Source organism: Molothrus aeneus, chromosome 1 (assembly GCF_037042795.1).
Source record: "Molothrus aeneus isolate 106 chromosome 1, BPBGC_Maene_1.0, whole genome shotgun sequence".
Classification (NCBI taxonomy): domain Eukaryota; kingdom Metazoa; phylum Chordata; class Aves; order Passeriformes; family Icteridae; genus Molothrus; species Molothrus aeneus.
This window is the reverse complement of record NC_089646.1, coordinates 114,367,779-114,384,318: the sequence shown is the minus strand read 5'-3', so window position 1 is coordinate 114,384,318 and position 16,540 is coordinate 114,367,779. Positions and strand designations below refer to the sequence as shown.

Sequence of the window (16,540 nt, the reverse complement as noted above, 5' to 3'; positions counted from 1 at the left end):
GAAGCTCTTCCCTTTAAGTTGCTTTGTTAGCAAATGAGAGTAGTCCAGTGTAGAACCCAGCAAGTGTAAAAACTGGTGGAAGGTTGAAGATGAGCTGTTCCTAGGCAATGGGACAGGGTAAAGGGAGCAATAGTGAGCTGTTAAACAGCTCAGCCCTTCAATTTATCTCACAATGTTTTGTCTACTAATCATGGGCACCACTTAAAAAAACCAAACAAACTAGTAATTATTAGTTGCTTTCCATGTTCTGCAATGATCAATTGAAACACCAATCTTTGCAACATAAAGGTACACAGTGGATTTATTCATTAACAGCGAAGAAAAAACAAATTCACAGACTGTGTAATGCTTCAGAACACTTGGCTACAGTCAAAATAAGTCCCAATAATCACTTTGATCAGTTGTTTCCACAGAAGAGGAGCCTTTACTGCACTTCCGCTCTGACCATGCAGCCTGGGTTGAAAACAATTTCTGCCATCAAGGGTAGAGGTGAAAAAAGTGAACACACATGTCTTCTCAAAGGCAAACTTTGGGTTTACTCAGGACAAGAAAACTGGACTAGAACTAGGCTCCAGCTTCCCAAGAAAAGCTGATTCTAAGGGAACATGAGTAGAGATAAAATACTCCTAGATCTTCTTTTTTTGCACCAACTTCTCCAGATGGGAGGAGGGACTTGAATTTACCATGTGTTGCAACTCCTTGAGGAACTTGGATGAAGATGTAAGAACACGAGGAGTGGGATTAAACTATTGGTACAGACTACCCATCTTGATAATAGGATTAGAGAAGGCCTATTTAGAAATGCCATTAGCTGCCATTGCTTGCATATTTTTTGCTTTGGTTTTTTTTTTTTTTTTTGGGCCCTGCTGGCAGAATATGGTCTTTATGAGGTATTTAGAAGTTCTTTTTCTGCTTGTAGTTAATTAAATCTTAGCTGTCCTCCATAGCAGGGAAAAATTCAAGGCAGATGCATAAGAAGCACCTAGCTACTGACTAACATCTTTATTTTTTCTCTCAAGAATTAGGGATTTTTAGTACCTAAGGAAAAAAAGGTACTAGTAATATGATCTGCATAAATACCATAAATAGTGTAAGAAATGTATAGGAGAAAAACTTTGTTTATATTACCCTTATTTGTAGTACAGGAACTCTTTATTATGTCCTGCTGTTCCTAAGTAGGTATCTTTCTCCCATTGTCAAACAGAGCTTACTAGACTGCCAGAATGACAGTTTCATACCTTATTATGAAGGCAGCTCCTTATCATGGCTTTTCTCAGAGTAAGGCATCCAAAAGTCCTGTTTTTCACCACCCATGATACCACTTTATTACTTCTACACTTATTACATTATCCAGCAAATGCTGACTACTGTTTTGTTAGGTAGGGTCTCATGTGACATTACGTGAAATAATCTGGCAAACCAATATTAGATGTCACTACTTCAGCTATTGGAATGCAGGGTTGAGGTGGGAAAGGCTACGACCTTCATTTTGTTTCTTTGAATAAGTCATTTTAAGGTCATTTGGATAAATACTGTGGGAGTCAACACTATCTGTGAGCTACCTGACAGGCCACCTGTTAGGCAAAATCTAAAGCACATGATCCTTAATTCAAGATCCACTGTGAAGAAAAGCATATCCCAAATACCACACATATCTTCCAGCAGAGAAAAAGATACAGGGAGGCAACTTCTGATGGAAGAAGAATTTCTTTTTCCTGCAATAATCTCTCTTTGGAGAAATCACACTTAATTATAAAACATGGCCAACTTCTGTGCTACCTGGGGATACAGAGAGATAACTTGTTGTCCAGATGTTGAAATCTGTATTGAATATGGACTTTTGAAAGAACTCTGCATATGCCAATACATTCACTACCCACAAAAGGTTTTATGCATGTGAAGGTAGCACAGTGAATGGTAGCCCTTGTTAGAAACCCCAGAAATAATTATGAGACTGAAAGCAGAGTCCTAGGATGCCTTCTGCTATTCTGACAGTTTCCTACTTTAGCCTCTCTCTGGTGTTTATCACTGATGAAATGGAAAGCATCAAACAGGCTACCAAACAACTGAGCTTTCTTTGGTTTTCATGTCAAGTGATTTTTTTGGGATGGGTTGTGTAGCAATGTGTTGTGTCCTTTCCTTAAGGACGCAGAGGAGGAGCATCTCTGCAGCGAGCGCCCCTGTGCTCCCAGCAGAGCTGCCCTCTTCCAGCAGGAAACCTCCCAACACCACTGTGCCTTCCCCCCACAAACACTGCCTGAACCAGAGCTTGGTAAGCAGCAAATTATACTGCACTAATAAACAAAAATTTCCCAGCAAAGTACCTGATTTGGTTCCATCTAGTTTGATGAAAAGAGGTTTTTTAAGTCAATTTCCTTACCTAGAGATTTGCTGAGTACGTTCCTGCAATGCCACATGTTGAATGTCCTTCTAAAGACTTGTGCAAGAACAGGTGTGAACCTCCTCTGTCAGGCACATCTCATCAGTGGTATTCATCCCTTACTGAACAGCAAATGTGTTTTCTTTTGGGTTGGTGCAGTCTAGCAATGTGAAAGCTGAACTGGAAATAAATCATGAGGAAAAGCTTGCCCAAAGAATTATTTTCTACAAGTAAACAGCAATTCTAGACCCGAAAAAGGATATGAACAAAACCAAATTAATCAAATGAATCAATATTTTAAGTTAGCAAATTGCTCTGATTTTAGAAACAGTGTCAGCTTCTTGGGGCTTTACAGAGGCCAATTGGTAGCAATAATCAGCAACAAGTTACCTCACCAGCACAATCAAAAATGAGCAGCCTGCATTTCCAGACCTGTACAAAACTGGGCTGATCTGTACCCACTTGGGTCAGAGAATGAGATTTCCCCGCCTCAAGGAGCAGCTGCCTGTTTGCTAACATCCAGCTTTTTAGCAGCTTTTCTGGCAGGCTGATTTCCTGCAGCTGCCAAACTGGAGGAGAAAGAGATACTGATGCTTTCTACCAACTCCTGGCTGGAAATTTTCCTACACCACAGAAAACCAAGGCATTTCATGAACTCTTCTTGTCTCACAGTGACACTAAAAGAACTGAAGTGTTCTTTATTATTGTAATTGATTCTCAGGGTTTTGAACATTAAAATTTAAGGGACAGAAACCTGAAAGCTGCTTTTGATGCAGATGTAAGACCTACCAGTGAGCCTTTCCAGTGGTTTTCTGCTCCTCATACACATATGCTTGCAGCATCCAATTGCAGTGTGAGCATGACTGATTTTGATTGATTTTATCTACGACAAAATAGATGAGCACACTGTAAAGACTATTTAGACTGCCTGGCTGAAGGTGCTAGGAGACCATGGTTCCTTCTGGGTTGTATCTACTTGCCACCTCATAAAGCACAGCAGAGAGAAAACATCCCAGGACATCCTGGAGTGTGGAAGAAAACTTCCTAACAGAGCTGATAAAGGAGCCAATTAGGGAGGACACCCTCGTTGTGAACAGAAAAGGACTGTTGGAAACCATCTGGGGCATGCAATCATGAAATAAGTTTTTGATTCTCAGGAAGGGAGCAGGTGGAGGGGTAGGAAGGAGATGTGTCCAGCAGAACTGCCACACTGGACACCCACGGAACAGATTTTGGGCTGTTTAGGAGCCTGGTTGATACCACTGCTTTGGAAGTAGTCCTGAAGGGCAAACAAGTCCAGAAAGGCTAGGCGTTCTTCAAGAAGGGTCTACAATGAGAAGTAGCTAATGGGGTTGTTTAGCCAGGAGAAAAGGATGCTCAGTGGGGACCTCATTGCTCTCTGCAACAACCTGAAAGTAGCTTGTAATGAGGTGAGAGTCAGTTTCTTCTCCCAAGTAACAAACAAGAGGAAAAGGCCTCATGTTTTGCCAGGGGAAGCTTTAGATTGGAGACTTGGAAAATTTTCTTCACCAAAAGGGTTGTGAACCATTGGAAGAGGCTGCCCAGAGGAGTGGTGGAGTCACCATTCCTGGAGCTATTGGAAAGATGCGTAGATGTGGTGCTCAGGGACAGGGTTTGATGGTGGACTGGGTAATGCCAGGGTAACAGATGGACCCAGTCTTACAGCTCTGAGTTTAAGAATCACAGCCCCTGGGTGCTTACAGCTTTGAATAGCTAAGCCTTTTTTCAGGCACAGAAAGCCTCTTCTGACTTGTGAGAGCAGTTGTGACTTCAGCATTTGCTTCCTGTATTTTGCTTACTCAGACACCCTATATTGTCCCTTCCAGCCCAGGGATACCAGGGTGGCTACAGCTCCACAGAGAGGTGCTCAGAGGTCCAGCTGGGCTGAAGAACAATGCTTAATCCCCTTTTCCCTTTGCTATTGGGCAGCTGGATACATGCCCCAGGGTAGAGGTCTGTGTTAGCACTGATGCTGGGAAATCACACAGAGGCACCTGCTGGAGGGAGGAAGAAGGGACACAGAACAGCAGTTGCTGAAGGGAATGGCTGTAAAGATGGCCATTCAAACAATGTCTTGCAGAAAAATTTCCTTCTCTTCACCTACACCCTAGCAGACTTCACAGTCAATCCTCAAGGCTGATGAAATTTTTTCCATAAATCCCAGCAGTGGTGAGGTAGGAACAAGCACTCCATCAGCGCTGTCAGCACCAAAGTGCAAGGTAGAACATGAAGCACCAGAGACTTCTGGGATCAAAGTTTCTGTCATCCACAGGCTTTTGATGTCCATATACAACAGTCAACAGGTACAGAACCCTCAAGACCTGTTCACTTTCAATCTGAAAGTCAAAGAGTTTTTCCAACATCTTGAACGGTCACCTTTAACTTAAGAACCACTTTAGTTTACCTGTCACATAGATAAATACTGAAACACAGCATTTCTTGGATTATCAGTAACATCCATTCAAATTAATTCAGCATCACAAAAAATATAGCCAGAAAGTACTCAAAACTGATATTGCAGGATATGGTAAATTCACAGTGCACCCCCTACCTAAGGATTTATCTTGTTAGCTTCATCCCATCCTTTTGTAACTTATAGATTGAAGCAAGCACTGTATGACTGACATATTCCAATGCAGCAACTTCATTCAATTCCATTATTTAATAAAAACAGGAGAAAATACCACCCTACTTGTAATATGCAACCACATTTGCTGACAACTTCAACAGCTGCAGGCAAACTGCACTCAAGGACCACTCAGGGAGCCACATTTCAGGGAAACAAAAATTTGAGATCCATGTGACATAGTAACAAAGTATTACCAGCAGGCTCTTTCCATAAAATCACTGCAAAATCTTTTTTTGCCAAAACAGTTGCAATCTTTTATCATCAATTAAAAATTTTTACATTCTTCAAAGTCAGGCATGAGCTGATGACCCCTATTGTCCCTACACTATTTCTCTTAGTGTAAATTTCTCTTAGAGCTGTGTATTGCTTCTAGAAATGAGGTATTGACTGAATATATTATCTTGAGCATAGTCTTTTTTTATCATTACACATGACCTTGTTACAATTGTTTTCCATTTTGACAGACACTAGCTCAATTTTGTTCTATGCAGAATTCTGTAGTGTTCTGCCAGTCACTTGATATCAGGAAGTGATTGCAGTGCATAGCAGTTTATTTAAGTAAAATAGGTAAAGACATAGCTCAAGGGTAGTGGGACTTCTAAGAGCAAGTATGATTGAGGATCTTCAGAACCATTCTTCCAAAAAAGGATTTTGAGATAAGAGTCATCAAAGTAGAAACCTAAAGAATATAGAAAAATTACTTATTCACAATCTGATGGTTTGAGTTACTACATATGGTATCATATATGTCATAAAGCAATTAAGTTTAAGTGATCCACTGCATTTAGTTAATATAAATGCAGTACTTCTGTTTTCTCCTTCATATCAAATAGGTTGCAATAAAAGTTAAAATATTCTGAAGCAGCCAGCTTGTTTTAGCTTTTACTACTTTAATACTTGAAGAACTATTTCTTCCGGTTGCCTGAGATTCTTCCAAGAAAACAAAAGCCTGCAATGGTGTTTTTCCACACAATAATTACTTCTTTCATGGCTATTATGGAAGACCAACTTTAAAGATGTAGATACCTTTAACATGAGTTAAGAGCTGTCTCCAAATGCATTAGAACAGCATTACATTTTGTACTCTAAATTCATCTTATCTGTTCTGCAAAAGTCTTGGTAAAAGCTCATCTTTGCACATTTTCTTCATCACTTGAGTGCAAAAGTTTCATTACAAGATCATGAAAGAGACCTGGAGCAGCAGCAGATTCAACTTCCTGCCTTTCAAAAGCTTCAGCTAAATCCAAAGAAATTTTCAGGACTCCAGAGCTAGACAACTTGGATTCAATGATCCCTGTGGGTCCTTTCCCAAATCAGCATACTCTGCAATTTTGTGAACTTCCTTTGAACATCTCCAAGAGCACAGGCTCATCCCAATTGTGGTAGCAGAAAACTCTGAGTCAGACAAGGCCTTGCACTGTAGGGTAACAGAAAAAATGAGAAGGCAAAAATGTACATATGGGAATCAGGATATACACCTAGAACAGGGAGAGAGCCTACAGTTGCTGTTCAGTGCCTAGTTGTGATCAAATAACCACACTGAAAAAGATCTATCAAGGACCATATCCCTAAGGTTCTCAGGCTGCACAGAAATCTCCGATTTCCCAGCAATGATTTAAGACTCCTGTCCTCCTTTTCGGTTTATAGTGTAGAGACAGGACCAATCTTTCCTTTCTATTGGATGATTTCTGCTACCTCTGTGGGAAGAGACCAAAAAAGCTTGAAAGAGCTAGTAGTGGGTGGAGAGCTTCTGTTTTCAGTCTGTTGTGCAACAGCACCATCCAGCTGTCAAACAAAAAAATTATCAAACATTAATGCCACTATCCAGATTTGGTCCTTGTATCACAAGCAAAATGACTAATTACATGTACTTAAAAAAAACCAAAAACCAAAAAACAAAACCCAACCCACAGATCCCTTTCTCTGTTTCTTAATGAATTATATTGATCCACTGTGTTACAATTTCTGGGTTAACATACAAGAGTGTGCTTTAGGGAAATTAATAATGCAGCCCAGGTTTTGGGTTTTTTTGTCCAGTAAGAGTGGCAGATTGCAGCTTACCTCTGTTTCATGAAGTGTGGAATGTAAGCTCTCAGGTATGAGGAAAAGACCATTATGTTTGGCTCACAACCAAAGGTAGTTAATCACACTACAAAAAAAGGAAAAATCTCAACTCGTAAGACCCTATATTTAAGCTATCACACTTTACCACTCGAGCTTCAGCAGTGGAAGCAAGAACAGCAACCTCAAGTGAGGGATAAAAATAATAAAAACTCACACTCAAGTAACAGATCACTCTTGAGAGACATTACGACATGAGGAAGAAAACACAAGTTTATAAAAAATCTTGGGGGAGCGAAGAGTTATTCAACAGTAAGGAATATGCAATGGAAATAAATGACATTCCCTACAACAGATTACTGATTACCTGAATTAACATGGTCACTGCTCTCAGTTGCTCTCAGTTCTACACTAAACTCATTTTTGTTGTAGCATCTACAGGGACAGGGAGGTTACCATGTACATCCACTGATGATCAGAAGTCTAATGTAAGACTACTGTTCCTGCATTACATGTGCCTTCGCCCATCCTGTGATCCCACATTCTGGCACTGACGCCTGAAAGCAGTAATGCATCTCCTTCGCTGATTTTTTGAAGACCAGTACTAGCTCTTTACAAACACTTTACAAAGCAGCACAGGGTACCTATCAATGCCAAAAGATAGGCCAGCCATCCTTTAAAAGAAAATAACATTAGTGGTGGAAGCTTCCCGAGCAAATATTGTCAGGAAAAAAAAAAAACAACCAACAACTTATAAATACATTATAAGCACTGCTACATACTATACTTACAAGCATTTCTACATGCAAAGAAGACCTGAAAGGAAATCCTAGGATAAATGAGACAATTTTAAGGAACTTGAGCTTATGCAAAGAAGAATGGGCATACCCACCTCAAGAACAAGATGATGTTTTTCTTGCACATAAAATATACTGTAGATTTTAACATAAGCCCAGAATTTAAGAGCACAGCAACAGAAAAACAGCAAGCACTAGAACAGTAGTTAAAGCCATAGGAGCAAAGAACATGTCCCAAGATACAGCAGAGGCGGCAAATGACAAACCTGTGCCAAGTAGGAGAGAAGGTGCTCTTATACACACACCAAGGGAGGCAAAAAGCCAGAAAGACAGCAAAGGCAGAAGAGTCTGAAGAGACAGAGCCCTAAGGAAGAGAACAACAGCTCCCCAAAATCTGCAGATGAACAAGAAGATCAAAGAGAGGCATGGTTAATGAGGAAGTATTATGGCTAAGTTTAATGAAAGCAAGAAGTTCTCTCACTATTAAAGAGAACAGAGAACACACAACCTTCAAAAGAAGCTTTATTAGAAAGTCACTGCAAGACTATACCATTAGATCAGAGATGAAAGAAAGGTAGTAGAAAAAACTGCAATGAGAAGACCAAAATGTTAAAATCAGTCAAAAAAGAACTGGTGTCAAATGGGAAAAAAAATGAGGAAAGATTGGTATGTAGGAGGGTATTAAAAGATAGCAAGGATGTGGCAGAAAAGAGCAAGCCCTTGAATCTAGAATGAAAGTATATTCAGCTCCACACACAGGGGAACAAACCAAACAACAATAAAAATGCCCAAAACAAAAACAAACAAACAAAAAATCCAAAAAAATTCCCACCAAACCAAAGACAACAACAAACCCAACTACAAAAAGAGGAAAATGTCAAAGTTCGCACTTTAGGCAAAGAGAAAGTAATTTGAAATAGAGAATCTTATGGTCTTGATGCAAGAAAGTACATTTTCCTTGCCAGGAACCGACAAGAGAACTTGTGACACGTTTGAAGGCTGTACAGCTTTGCTCGGAGAACTGCATACTCAAAAGGCATAGAGTTACACACTCATTCCAACAGAGAGGGTAGGATCAATCAATTTCAAAACTCAGATCTAAACAGAGAGCAGAAAGGAAGAGCAAAAGCAGATTTTGTGGAGTTACTAGTCAGATCAAACAACAAGGAAACAGCCTAAAATCATAGCAAGCAAAGAAATAGGCCTACAGTGGAAAGAAACAAGACAAGCCAGACAGGAGAAACAGAGAGCCATGAAGTCTTTCCAAAAAGTCTAAATAGAGAGACAACACTTTTACACTATCCTTCATGAGGTCAGCCAGAGTTCTGCCAAGTTGATCCCAGTACGAACTAAAGGATTTCACATGGAACCTGAGCTCATGACAGTTTCTGTTTTATCACAGGATACAAGCTTTTAAGCCAGGACACCAGAAGATAAAAGGTAAACACTGCTTCCAATAGACAGCAACATGTTTACATTTATTGGTTGTTCAATTTAGCTAAAGAATCAACCTTATTTAAGATTAGAGTACCTGTTTAAACTGAGCTTTGTAATCTCATATGAGTAAGCATTTCCAAACCCCAGGTTTCAGCTGTCCAGAGTCTTAGATAGATGTGCTATAGTTAAACCTGCCATGTCACTCAGAGGATCTGTTTACGTGTCTGCAAGTCCCCCCTGCCTGCCCGCCACCAAAGTATCTATTTACTATCCACAGAAATTACTATGCAGCTCAGACCTGAGGAGTTCAGTTTTATCTTCACCGTCTCTCTAACCTTCTAACTAGCACAGCTTGCAGATCTGACTTACTGCAAGCTCCTGCTGTCACTGGCAAGTGCAGTGGCAGACCCAATGACAAGCTTATTGGGTTTAGGATTTTAGTTCGTGAACAGTCTTATTTAAACTGGGGACACAGAATTCAACACGTGAAAATAGTGATAAAACCACACATGGTAAATCCATGCTATTGAGCAGAACAGCTGAGTGCAAGAAACATGTTGCATGTACCAGCTTCTCAATCTGCTCCAGTCTTAGAACTTAGAACCACGCTGCAAATGCTCACCAACCCATCTTTTCAAACAGGCTTTCTTCAAGTCCCATTAATTTTATATTTAGCATTTCACAGCAAGGTAGTTTCTACTTCCAGAAGTTTCTACACAAGTTGCATTGAGACCCGTATCTTCCAATAAAAAGAGGCCAGGTTCCTATGACAGGAAGTAGGAACAAAACAGAAAGTTCTATCCTAGAAAGCTCCCACATTTCAAAATTTAAGATCTTATTTTAATCCAACATATGGCAACTGTAAAATCCAGTTCATAAAATGGTAACTTGCTGCTGCCAAGTCTTCATATGTACAGTGACAACAGTCAATCAATTCAGATTTCTAGTCAGTAGGGCTTCCCCATTGATTCCAAGATTTTCTTTCTTTCTTCTGCTGAGGGCATCTCTGGTTTCACACCATTTCTCTTCCTTTGCATCATAATTCCATGCTGAAAACAGAACAAAGTGACCATGAGAACAGATTTCCCCAAGCTCTGAATGAACAAGATTCTTTAATAGAAAAATGCTTTATATATCAAGACCCAGGTACTCTAAAAGCCTGATTAGATGATAACTAAATGTACTAGTAGTTAGTTCAAGATACCTCATAGTTTACCTTGCTGCTTCAGAATACAGTGCAATCAGTATTCCCATTACTCTATGCCAGACCAATGCACAATTGTCTGTAAACAGTTTTTTTTGTAGTTTGCACAAGTACTTAAAGGCTAAGCTAAAACCTCTCTACTTCAATGGTATAAGGAAACAGCAGAAAACAGTTTAACTGCACATGGATCCTCCTAGTATTTCTCCACCACCAAATAAGCTTTATATCAGGTTAAAGTAAACATGATCCAAGCCAGTGGGAAACCAGATAACCTTACCTTGCCTCAGAATTTTTTCACTGCATCAGTTAAAAAGAGAAATTATTACTAGAAATATGTGACTCAAGTTCAAAGGAAAACATCAGGTACTGCAAGAACACTGACTCACAATCCAAGAGAGTAAACCCAGAACAATCAAGTGAAGTACTTTGATGTGCATGTGCTTAAGTCTTACAGCAACGCATACTGGTACTACCTGGGCTGGTAAGTTACCATAAAAACATCCTTAGCTGAGTTTGAAGGTTTCAGAGAGCAGCATGTCAGAAGTAACATACATAAAGCAAAGCAGGGAGTAAAATTTAGAAAGTTTACTGTGCTTACCCAGAATTTTCTGCAGATTTTGTACTTCAAAAAGTAATCAGTACACATATCCTTGTTATAGTTGTTGTCATTCATACATTTTGTAGTGGCATCTGTTTCCTTTAATAGGGGAAAATATACTTCAGGGCTGAGGGAAGTTACTGTACTCAGTGTTTAAATATTTTAACAAGTCCCAGAATATCTATGAAGATAGGAGTGAGCTCTTCAGATGAAAGAACACTATCAAAGAGAGCAAAGTAACACCTATTACAAAGGATCATCAGTACTTCCAAGTAGTAATTTAATTTGGAGATAATAGAGAATAGTACTCTTCAGACAGTAAGTGCAGAGGCCACAGAATATTTGTTTACAATGATGCTTGGTATAACTCACTAAAGACTTTTAAAAAATAACCAAGCTTGTCTAACCAGGATTTCAGGCTCTGGTTTTAGGGACAGAAAATTTAAGAGACTGCCAGCAGTTGTATTACTCCTATTTATAGGGAACTAACTTGTTATTTCATGCTTATTATAATGGAAGATTTTCAGCCCTTCCCCCCTTCAGACTCTTAAGAAACTTTTAATGCAAAGTGCTAGAATGCCAGTGTTCTACCCACAAAACAGTCCCCTAGAAAGTGCATTATTTAACATTGAAATGTACAGACAGAAATCAATCTCAATTTGATCATCTTACCGCTAGACATGGATTTATATCGTGATCTCTAAGCTTTTTTGCATGCCTGGACATTCTAGAAAGACACTCGTACCTTGGCTAGAAAGGGAAAATAAACAGGTTAAGTATCTACTTTTAACAGTAACTCAGGATTAAGTCTGAATTTCAGGATGTAATAAAGGCCTTCTAGCAACACACAGTTTCGTTATCTTAAAAAAAAAAAACCTTAACAAAACCCAACCTTCTTTTGCAAAGTGCTGTTTCAAAAGCAGTAATAGCAAGACAACACTGGCAAGTTTAGCCCATCACCAAGACTGCTCACTCCCTGATAAACTCCTGCAGAGAATGGAGCCACTGCAGCAGCTCTCACACCAGCCTGTGTATCATGGAGGAAGTGACCACGTGTAGGAGAAACAGCTCCATAGAAGCTGTTCACAGCCAACACACTGTAGACACTTCAATTAATAGTGTGTGGGAGGAATGTACAAGTAAACTTTTCCAGATTTGTACCTACTCCTTAGCTGGATCACATCTGCATTGTCACTGAGCTTTCCAGGTACAACAAGTGCCCAACTATATCCTGTGTTGCTACAGCAAATATTTAATAGAAAAAGAACTGATTTCACCGCAAGGTGGGACCAGACCCACTTACACTGTGTATGAACGCTTGAATCACATTTTTTACCATTTAGTAGTTTGACACTGACTCTGTAAGCTTGAGAGACACAGAGTTCAGTGCCAAGACTCTACACTGATCCAAGATGATGACATCAAGATGAACAGCAGACCCTCTTTCCCTTTACAGCTCCCTATACATTGCCTCCAGCACACATATGGCAATACAGGTATGTGTTCCAAACAAATACTAAATCTAACAAAAAATAAATTAATGTTGACCAGATGACTGCTTGAATCAATGCAATCAGAAACACAGGGAGCAAATTAAAGTACTGCTAATGAAGGACACAATCTTGTTTTTTACTCTCAAAAAAAATTGGTGCTAATTCTTAACTTAACTTAGACCTGTTTCTGTGCACATTAGGGAATGATAAGTGCAAAAGTAAAAAGTAAAAAGCCTGCAGTAAAAAGCCTGTTTTGCTTGATACCAGATTACAAAAAATTCAAGTACTGCCTTTGTGGCTCATAGAAAACCATGTTTTAGATGGGGTTTCTTCTTTGGGTAAGAGTGAACTATTCCCAGTAAACAACCCTTAGGTTTTACAAGCTGTGCAGGTATACTTCCTGGTACTTGGAGTACTCTTTGCTTTCCATATGATCATCTTCTGCAAATGGGCCTTTTAATTAACAACATTGGGGAAATGCTTTCACTTTCCTTTGAGAACTATCCAGTGCTTAAGTTAATTTAACAATGCAGGCAAATGTTCTCCTTTTTGATGGGTGGAAGTGCATTTTTGATCAGGCACTTCCAACTCAAATGGAAACACAAGCATGTATACTAGCATCATCACAGACTTCAAGAAAGGAGGAGAGAAGGGAGAAGTAGGAAGCAAAAGCAGCATACCACAATGCCTCACCTAACTCACCACAACAGATACAAGATTTTTAGCTGTTTGCATGTGTCTGTTTTATAACTCTGCATTTCATTGCTATTGCCGCCTAAGCAGACATGCCTCAAGGTGTACATTGTCACTCTGACTTCAGACTTACTCTCCGAAAGAATACTTGGGAGTCATAGGATGGGCCGTCGTAATCAGCGTTCCTTATACAAACTGCACTTGACGCTTTCGGTTTGATTACACTACCAGAGTCTGCAACCGCGCCCGTTCTAAGGAACAATGCACACAACCCATTAAACACCTACTTAACGAATAAACAGTTCAGGTTCTAATAAAGATTCACAGCTCGGAGCAGGCAAATGCTTAAACATTCTTAGTACAACCCAAAAGGTCTGATAGCTCCTGCGCGTGTTGCTCTCTCCCCCTCTCCGAAGTACTTCAGACTTGAAACATTATCAGCTGGAAGGGCAGGCGGGTCACGCCGAAATGCTGCTGTGTGACTGAATGAGCAGTTGGGCAGGAAGCGTGCTTCCCCCTCCTCCCCGGTTTTGCACATGTACAGGCTTCCCTTCCTGCTTTCAGATTACAGGTCAGAGCCCAACCACAACCGAAGGCTTGTCTATGCCACAGTTCTTAATTATGCTTTAACACATTAACAGTTGTAAACTGTACCACAGAGAACCAGGGCTGTTGCTGGCACTCTTTTAACCCTAGGGCTTTTCCAGTTCATAAGCCATCAGGGCACTTCGCTACAGGCTCCCACCCATTGAAAAGCATTTGGTCTGCTTTAAATGCACACATATAGATACAAATTCGCTAATTATGCCGCAATATAGACCAGCTCATTAAAACTCTGAACCCTGGAGCCAAGGCCGTACTAAAATTCCTACGGCACTCTAGGCTGTTACAGCGGTGGAGGCAGGAGGAGGTAGCCGGCGGTCCCTGACGCTCAGCACCGCGGAGCTGCCGCCTTGCCCAGCTCGGCTTCCCGGGGAAGGCCGGGAGCCGTCCAGGTGCGGAGGCGAGGCCGGCGCCCCCCGCCCGGTCCCTGCCTCCCGCCGGCGGCGGAGCGGCCGGAGGCGGCCGGCGACCCCTTCCCCCGCCCCGGCTCGTTCCCCGCGGCCTCCCCTCGGCACCACCTGCCGCCAGGGAGCGGTGCCCGGCCCGCGCCGCCGCCGGGCCCGAGCGGGGCTGCCCCGGCCCGCGGGCGGCGAAGGTCGAGCGAGACTTTTCTGCGCCGGCCGGGAAGGGGAAGCGGCGGGCGGGCACAGCACGGGTCGCCGCCGGCGGCACTCACCTCCGTCCCCGGCCGTGTCCGCTGGAGCCCGGGGCGGGAGCGGGGCAGCCCGTCTCCAATTCGAAAGACGTCAGCGGCTCGGGCAGCGCGCTTAAGTACGGGCGCAGCCTACCCCGCTCCCGGCCCCGCGGCTCCCCCCGGCCCCGCGCCGCCGCCGCCCACGCCCCGGCGGCTCTGAGTGGCACGGCCGGGCCGCCAATGGCGGCGGCGCCGCGCCCGCCCCGGCCGTGAGCGGCGCCTCCTTCCACCAACGGGGCGGGCGGCGCGGGCCGCAGGCGCCGGCGGCGGGGCGCGGCCGCGGCCCTGACTGACTGGGGGAGGCGTCCAACCCGCGGTGCGTGTGGGCGGCGGGCGGTGTGGGCGCGGCGTGTGCGGCAGGCTGGGCTGCACCGCAGCGCATACACTACAATGGCTGCTGGAAAGACGGGAAAGCAAACAATTTCCAGGCCCGCCGCGTCCAGCCCGAAATATGGGGAAAAAATTACAGAAAAATCGGAGAACACTGTAAAGGGTGGAAACGGGGCGCAGAGGGGATGCTGAGGCTCCCGCGGTGAGTCTGCTGCGGGTTTGGGGGGCAGGCGCCGGGATTTAGCAGGGAAATATCAGGGTTATTTAAATTATGAAGGGGGAGGAGGAGAAGGAGGGGGGAGAGGAGAGAGGAGCAGCGAGCGAGCAGTGAGGAAAAGTTTGTGTTAACCATCCCTCCCTTCCATCCCTCTCCCCCCATCTCCCGCAGCCCCCCGCCGCCCCGCGTCGGACCCCCCCGGGGGGAAAAGCAGGGGAGGGGAGCCGAGGCGAGTGGTGCCCCCCCACCCCCCTTCGGAGGGAGAAAGAGATGATTTTCAGAAAAACCTCTCTCAGGAGTTTCCTCCACTCCTCCCCTCCCTCCCCGCGGCGCTCTGCTGGTTCGCGAGGAGCGGGCGAGGCGGCGGGGCTGCCCGGGGGACGGCAGGAGGGCGCGGGGTGCCCGCCGCCGACCCCCGCGGCGGCCCGGGCCCGGGGCCGCGGGGCAGGGGCAGGGGCAGGAGCGGCGCGGCCGCCCCCTCCCCTCCTCGCCTCTCCGGAGCCTGTGCTGTGAATGCAGTGACAGCGGCGAGAGCGGCGAGAGAGGGAGCGGAAGACATTAGAGACCGCGGTGCCGAAAAATGAGGGAAAAAATTAATATAAATTCGCCCGCCGCCTCAAACCGGACAAATTTCGCACAGAAATTTCCCCCGTGGACCCGGCTATCCGTGGGGTGTCCCCCGGACCTGGCGGCTGCGTCTTTGGGGGGATCCGGAGTGACTTTGGGGCACTCGACCCCCCTTTCCCGTCGTTTTTTGGACAAAAGTTTTTTTTTTCGTAATAAAGAAACGAATTTGCCTGCTCTCCCCCTCCGAGTAGCCCAGGAGCTTTTCCCTTCCCCATCGGTGTGTGTTTAGAGAAAAGTGTGAACCCAAGTAAGTGCTGAGTCGTGTTGCATTGGGGAGGGGGGTTTGCTAACTGAAAGCAGGAGAGATCCGGAGAGAGAGAGAGAGAGAGCAGGGACAGCTTGTTGTCAGTATCATAAACAACCAAAATGGAGGGAGAACTGAGGCATATAACAAAATAAAAATCAGAAAAAAATGCCAAAAAATACCTAAAAATCGGGGCTGCTCCCCCTTTTCTTCCTCAAGGTAACAGTATAAAAACCGTGTCTTCCCGAGACCGTTTTAAGGTTTCAGGGAGCAAGGAGTTAATATTTATTATTTTTTTTTGTTGATGAATTCTTTGGAAAGGCAAAAGCCTCTTATAACTCGCCACCGACAATGAGAAAACGTGAAAATCCCTTTCAGGACAGAGAGGTAGGGGGAGATGATGGTGCAGAAAGTGTATAACTTGGGGGTAAATGTGGAGTGATCCTAGATAAGATAAATGCTGGATGTGGTGCTTTATAACTTCCTTTTTAATGCTTTTTTTGTGTGTGTGT

General features: G+C 43.4%; 1 protein-coding gene across 1 annotated transcript; it reads right to left on the bottom strand.

The window, feature by feature from the left end:
- Nucleotides 1–283: 283 nt before the first annotated feature.
- Nucleotides 284–14,756, bottom strand: CHCHD7 (coiled-coil-helix-coiled-coil-helix domain containing 7). The gene is made up of 4 exons (XM_066563279.1): nt 14,593–14,756; nt 11,800–11,877; nt 11,128–11,226; nt 284–10,374 (listed from the first exon to the last, which is right to left on the bottom strand). The coding sequence occupies exons 2-4, from the start codon at nt 11,851–11,853 to the stop codon at nt 10,273–10,275; spliced, it is 255 nt and encodes an 84-aa protein (XP_066419376.1). The 5' UTR covers nt 11,854–11,877; nt 14,593–14,756; the 3' UTR covers nt 284–10,272.
- Nucleotides 14,757–16,540: the final 1,784 nt, after the last annotated feature.

Bases quoted from the DNA above. Each gene is read 5' to 3' on its own strand.
- CHCHD7 (XM_066563279.1), bottom strand. From the start codon at position 11,853: ATGTCCAGGCATGCAAAAAAGCTTAGAGATCACGATATAAATCCATGT. The intron at 11,227-11,799 runs GTAAGATGATCA...CCCCTATTAAAG, and splicing joins ATATAAATCCATGTCTAGCG to GAAACAGATGCCACTACAAA. The intron at 10,375-11,127 runs GTAAGCACAGTA...TTCTGTTTTCAG, and splicing joins AAATCTGCAGAAAATTCTGG to CATGGAATTATGATGCAAAG.